General features: G+C 38.1%; 1 protein-coding gene across 2 annotated transcripts; it reads right to left on the reverse strand.

The window, feature by feature from the left end:
- Nucleotides 1–1,342: 1,342 nt before the first annotated feature.
- Nucleotides 1,343–6,773, reverse strand: LOC133669227 (uncharacterized). 2 transcript variants are annotated; one of them, XM_062089282.1, is made up of 4 exons: nt 6,613–6,773; nt 6,444–6,491; nt 4,308–5,078; nt 1,343–3,508 (listed from the first exon to the last, which is right to left on the reverse strand). In XM_062089282.1, exons 2-4 carry the CDS (start codon nt 6,447–6,449, stop codon nt 1,571–1,573), a joined length of 2,715 nt encoding a protein of 904 aa, XP_061945266.1. In that variant the 5' UTR covers nt 6,450–6,491; nt 6,613–6,773; the 3' UTR covers nt 1,343–1,570. The 2 variants fall into 2 exon arrangements, with proteins under 2 accessions (XP_061945266.1, XP_061945265.1); XM_062089281.1 differs by having other exon boundaries at nt 4,308–5,138.

Genomic DNA, 6,773 nt, shown 5'->3' on the forward strand with positions numbered 1-6,773 from the left:
TCCTGAATTTTGATATGAAATGACAATGAAAAAGGAAATCACAAAGATCTCTCAAGTGTCCAACCAAAATTGGGGTTATAGTGATTTGCCTATATACTTTCTATTTCAAAATAAAGAAGCACGGTACCCAATAAGTAAAAGATAAACCACCTTTTCTTTTGGTAGCCCGAAAATAAATAAATAAATAAATAAAATAAATTTATTTTCCTAGCGCAAACAGTATCTTTATCTTGCTGTTTCAAGATATTCATTTAAAGAGAAATATATATATATATATATATATATATATATATATATATATATATATATATATATATATATATATATATATATATCTTGTCTTGTTCATCTTAGTGGTGATTTATGAAGACACGAGGATGAGGCAAAAAATGAAACAACGAGTTTCATGGCAAAGAAAGAAAAGGGTAGTAGCAATGTGCTCTGACGATCATCTTTCTCCGTGACAGGAGAAACGATGTTGTTATCAACTAGCCACCGTGAAGTAGATGTAATCGATCAATTGTCAATGGCAACCCATCATTTTTCAATAGCAATTACCAGAGTAAGCATTCATCTTCTCCCCTAAAAGCTCTATAGGATGCGAGCCTCTCTTTGTAGGTGAGAAAAAGGCCATCATTTTCTACCACCTACATCCTCGAGCAATATTTGTGATCAAACACGTGAATGCAGAGAACATTACAGCAGTAAAAAAAAATGAAGTACCACTACGATTTTGCGTGGTTCGGTTATACCTGTGTCCATAAGCGAAGAGAAATATTTTTTACTATAGAAGGAATCGATATATTTTTGAAGAATTCGCAAACCAGAATCTCATCATACAACAACTCACAAAAATACAGTCTGACACGAAAGATAAGCCTAAGCTCATGTTAATAAAGGATATGTTTTAGTTTTTATCCTGCGAGATTTTCATCGCTAGGCGAAACTAATCCTAAGCTCACAAAGATTCTATTATTGGATAGCAAAAGGTGAGAACACAAGTATAATAGGCTTCCTATTGAAACGGTGGCTTGTAGTACTGCAGCTCAATGCTGAGAAGTCAGAGTAATAAGTGATGCTGACTATATTTGTCCACATGTACTGCTGTTTTTCAAAAAACAACAATCATGCAAAAAAAGATTGAAGACATGTCTTCTTTGGCTGCAACCCTGTTATCCCCTTTCGGATTGTCACAAGAAATGTGACTTCGAGACAGGTAGTGGGTCATCACGTTAACAATGTGTTTCTCTCTGCACCTTATATTGTTACGAAATAATTGATTGAAAGAATCTACAACACGTGCTTTTGTTGCCCTCTCAATAATTCTTTACTGTGAAACTGATTAAACGAATGGTATAGCCATGTTAAAGCACTGTTAAAAACGTCAGAAATGCTTGAGCTCAAAATCACAAAACATATAGACTAATTAAACTTCAATCCTATTCTTGGTAAAACTCAGTAATGGATTGTGGTGGTGGTGCAGAATGATTTGTAATGAGATGGTGCTGTAAGGTATTTGTCCTGTAGGTACGTATGTGAGAGAATATAACTTCCATCCTTTCAGGAATTCTCATTCAACAATGAAGGCTCCACTAGCATCCCTTTCTTCATTCGGATCCCCAGTACCAATGCCGACATTGCATGACTTTATTTTACTTTGACTTTGTTGTGGGACCTGAGATAGGACTTTAAAATGGGATTTCTTGTGTGTACGAACTCCAGTGCACTTTGGCGTCTTCTTCACTTCCAAGAACCCGTATTCAAGAGCTGCCAATGCTTTAATGGTCATTGGTCGGCTTCTTGTGCTGTGTCTTCTGGGGTTCATATCAGGTTCCTCTGCTGCAGAAGCAAGATCAACAGAGGTGCTCAATGCGTCGACGTTAGGATTATCCAATGGAGATGGAAAACTTGTATCATTGGCATTTATTCTTTGGATGTTTTCCACCTCCATCGGCACCACATCCCCATTATCAGAGGCTAAAGCAATTTGAGGTAGATTCAGATCAATCAAAAGCGGGGATTGATGTTCCACATTTTCTCTACGAGACTTTCTCATACCAAAACAATTTGCACTCAACATCCCTCCACCATTCGCCTCTTCTGGACCCCCTCTTACCGAGGGTTTAGTTGATGACAACTTCTTTCGGTAACCACGGGCTTTAAAGGCATTACCACCAGCACTTGGTGCTTTCAAAGCACAACAAATTCCCACTTGTTTTGACCGAATGCCTCCAGAGAAATTCTCAATGACATTGCTTATCTCTGTATCGGAACAAGCAGTTAGTCTCCGTCGTTTCACCAGAGGGACTAAGTTATTTGACTGTCTGGATTTTGCTCTTCGACTTGATTGGTGCTTTAAAGTTCCCCTTGACCGGTGTCCTTTCAATTCAGAGCTTTTGTCATGGATGCTCCTGTCAAATATACCCTTTATATGGTCGGATCTATTTGCTGCATCTGGTGCATGCTGAACCGGTGAACTGTCAGAGGAATCCGCTTCATTCTCAGTTGAATTGGTCATTTCAGAAGCAGAGTCATGCTCAACTGGTAAACATCTTAGTTCTCTTGGCCTTACTGATATTCCTCCATGGACCAAACTGGTATCTACAATGGTGAACTTTGTAGAGTTTGAGCTGCATGTATGAGATGTACTACCCTCATTGCAGTCTACGTTATTCATTTTCTTTTCACCATCCAATGACATACCAAGAGCATCCAGATCATTTTTATCCAGTGAGCTCTCCGAAAAAATCCTCGGAGTTCTACTTGAAAGAGTGGTGAACAAGGACGTAACTTTCAAATCATCTGATGAATATCTCATTTCTTTCACCTTGGATAATTTTTTCCCTCCACCCAAACTAGAATCCACAACAGTGAACTTCACATGGTTCAGATTGCGTTTAGAAACCTGAGGTTTAAGATAATGACGGGGCTGACAAATGGATTGATCGTCCAGGCTTGACGGTACTCCTATATCCCAGCCATCCTCCTCATTGCAGATGCTGCCTCTAGTTTCTTCAGCTTCAAGCTCAATAAGTGTTGGTTCTGATGCAACTTTGCTCAAAACATCACTGACAGAGTCAAAGTAGTGATTACCTTTCACAAGTTTCCTTCTTGAGAACTTCTTAATGCCAGGAATGAGAAAAACAAGATAGTGACTGGTATCAACATAACCCTGATTCTTCGGTTGTTCAGAGTGCCACCCTCTTGCCAGCAAACGGGGCCAAACAGCTTCCCAAAAAATGTCATTGCAACGAGCTTTGCTCAAACGAAAGCCCCCAGTCAAAAGCTTGATTATGTCACTGGCTGTAAGGGAGGAGCAATCTTTGCCTACTGGACAATCAGGAAACAATGGATTGCCCTTTACAGGTTCCATGGCAAGACCTGTGAGATCATCTTTCCCCTTACCAATACCAACAGCTTCTACAAAAACTTGGATGCCAACAATGGCCTTTAAATTGAATACATAATCTTCTAGTGAAATTTTACCCTTTGTAAATTCCAACGAGACCTGATAACAGAAAACACATAAAACAGCAATGACACAACAATTTTCTGTCAAAAACTAGAAAGGAAATCTAGATGAGTTCCCACTGCTGGAAAATGGTAACCAGAACACACTCCATCCCTTATAAAGTTTCTAATATTTTCTTATGCGGAAATAAAAAATAGAGACCAAGGAATGTATCAGTTATGCAAGAAGATGATTAAGCATGAAATTCACAATGCAAGTATTAAGAACTTCTAGTCTTAAGAAAAAGAGAATACAAATGTCTAGCTCTAAGCCACGGGTTATTAAAAGGAGAGGCAATGCTAGATAGTTGTAATGGAAAATCAACTCAATGTGTTTGATCATCCCATCATGGAATTCTTTCCTAAGTATAAGCCAGTTAGAGAAGGTAATATCCCTTGTGTTCGCAAAAACATCAGGAGGTAAAACCTTAGAGGAGTTGAACTCCATATATGAGGCTTCACAGCATGGGTTTTTTATAACATTTTAATAAGTCAAAAAATGAGTTCGCGCCGGCTATCCTTAAGGAACTGGAAGAACTTTTTAACTTCAGTAAGGTTTGAAGTATGACTAGAAACAATTAAAAAGACCATCTTGAAACTACTTTTAACCACTTTGCTATTTAGCAGGAAGAAATTCTAAATTTCTGGCCAACTCTAGGTCTGTAGCTTCAGCTAAATGTTCCTGCTTTTCATTTATAGATATCTAACCAGATGTATAAATGTAGTTAGAGAGAAAAGAATTTTAATAATGGAGAAAAAATCACATCCAGCATTAATAGCAGTGACCTGTGAAGTACCTCTTGGAAAGTATTTCGAAAATGCACTGGGACATGCGGATCCAGACGAGAGAACAGTTCCTGTTGCCTCCACCCTGTAAAAATTCTATGTCCACATACACATTTCTTTCTTTTTGTCTTTCGGGTATCTGACCATCTACGATATGCATCAGACTTGTAAAATTTCCCATAATAAAATGACAGTATTTCCCCCATCTCCTTGTCTATGAATCTCTTTATCTGGACAAGATTTTTTCCAAATATATATAAACCAAGAATAAAACCATCTACATCAGCATCTTTCCAAGGGTTATGCAGTAAACCAGGAAGAGGGATATAGCTTTCTCTTTTACACGGCTGATCTAAGTTATCTTCACCTGACACATTAGATTGAAAGGTTGCTGGTTTCAATTCCTTTCCATCATCCAATAATTCAGCATTGAGCTCTGAACCTTCCTTCTTCATAGTACAATGCTTTTTGCTTTTTCTAGATTTGCTGGACTCATCTGTAAGAACTGCATCCCCAGGGTGGCTCAGAGATCCACACCCTCCATCCTCTCCATTGTTTACCTTATTATTATCCACCCACATAACTGGGACAGGTAAACCTATTAGAAAGGAATGGGAAGCCTCAAATATTCCAACCGAACCAGAAGGAATTGTTAGAAGCTGCAGATGCTTTGATTGCGATATCATGGATGGAATCTCTGCCTGATACTCATCACCAACTCGAGGGTTCTCTATCGGATGCCCACACACACCACTTATCTCAGGAGATCTTGGAGGAACTATCTGCATAACAGATGATTCTTCAGTGGAATTGCAATCGGGATCCAGTTGATTTGATTCTATCTGCAAAAATGGTAGGGACTAAGAAACTAAAGAGCAATAAACTAAAAAAGAAAAAAGGGCATAGAGCACAGATTCAAGTGCACATTCAGAAGTAGTTTTGTGATATTTAAATTAAAAATAATTGGGACTTCTATTCATTGTATATGCAGACTGTAGAAAAACAATTGATATAAGCTGACATGTCATAGAAAATGGTTGCCATCAGCAGTCAAGGAATGGCAAGCACTTGTGGTCTTCCTCTTTAGGTAACCTGCATTTTTGTTTGAAGAGGGTTCACCAGCACCTTCATCTATAAGGATGCACCCATGGTTGTGAAAGAATTGGAGATGGATATCCAACAACACAAACCCAGACACTGTTTAAGAGATTGCATGTCCACACATGTGCATGCTAATGTAGACAAAAATGCCGACATTGGCTACAAATTTATTGCAGAGTAACCCATCAGGATCGCCTTAATTATAAGTCCTGGATTTTACATTTGAACCAGCTAAATGTTAACAAACAAAAAGAATTCATCAAGTATTCGAATCCGCTTGGGGAAAAAGTATTTCTCATCAACTAGCAATTCCCGACTCAGAATGTAAAACCTAAAAGAAAGGAATCCCATGTTTCATGTCAATTAAAGGAAATACTCGATCTATAACCACCACTAATATAACAAAACAAAAGCACTTTCATCTCTCGATAAAACCACAAACCAGATTGTTAACAGACGGACAATGCTCATCTTTCACGTACAAGAAATCAAAATTTCTCCTCTCACCCAGCCAACAAGTTCAATGCCGCAATCTATTAACATGGTTCGTCCAAAACAAGCACTAGCTCATCTGATCACTAGCAAAATACACATACCAAATGTACCATACATAGACAAAGAAGATGACTTCAATGTCACCAACCCAGATGAAATTGAGCAACAACAGATCATTTTTCATAAACATTCAGCAAATCTTTTCGGATAAATTATGGGTTCGACAACATCAAGAACTAACTAGACATCTCCAAACCGAAAGAGGAATCAACAAGAAACAGTAACAAATAATCCAAGAAACCAAAGCAGCTTCTCATCTCAAAGTCTCCAAACCCATATCAAATAACCTCATAACAGTAAAGCTCGACAACTTCAAACTCTATGCACACAATTCTAATGTGATCCCGCAAACATTTAACTTGTATCAACGCAAAGCAAATCAACAACAGCACATAAAGATACACCACATTAACATTAAAAAAAGAACATTTATCCACGCAAAAAGCAAACCAAGTAAATAGCGAAGTTTCTTAATGACAGTGCTAACTAACCTCCATGGAACTGCCTGGAATGTCAAATCCTAGCGTGAAATGCACAACCTGGACAAAAGGGTTATCATGTTATATATGCTCTATATGATTTAACTAATGACATCAAAATAAAACAAAAAAAAGTACCAAAAAGAGAAAAGGAAAGAAGAGAAGAGAGAGGGTGCCTTACCTTGTTGATGGTGGTGGCTTTCGCTTTAAAGGGTTGTTGTTCTTTAGGGAAGAATCAAGAGAGAGAGAGAAGAAGCAAGTAGTTCGTCATGGTATGGGAATGGAGAAGGGGTCGAGAGGGAGAAGAGAAAATAGTGTTGCGTTCTCTAACAAGTTTTTATT

The sequence above is a fragment of the Populus nigra genome, chromosome 12, assembly GCF_951802175.1.
Source record: "Populus nigra chromosome 12, ddPopNigr1.1, whole genome shotgun sequence".
NCBI lineage: Eukaryota > Viridiplantae > Streptophyta > Magnoliopsida > Malpighiales > Salicaceae > Populus > Populus nigra.

Excerpts from the sequence above, each read along its gene's own strand:
- LOC133669227 (XM_062089281.1), bottom strand. Across the intron at positions 3,509-4,307 it reads TTCGAAATACTTTCCAAGAG|GTCTCGTTGGAATTTACAAA; the intron begins GTACTTCACAGG and ends TTCTGTTATCAG.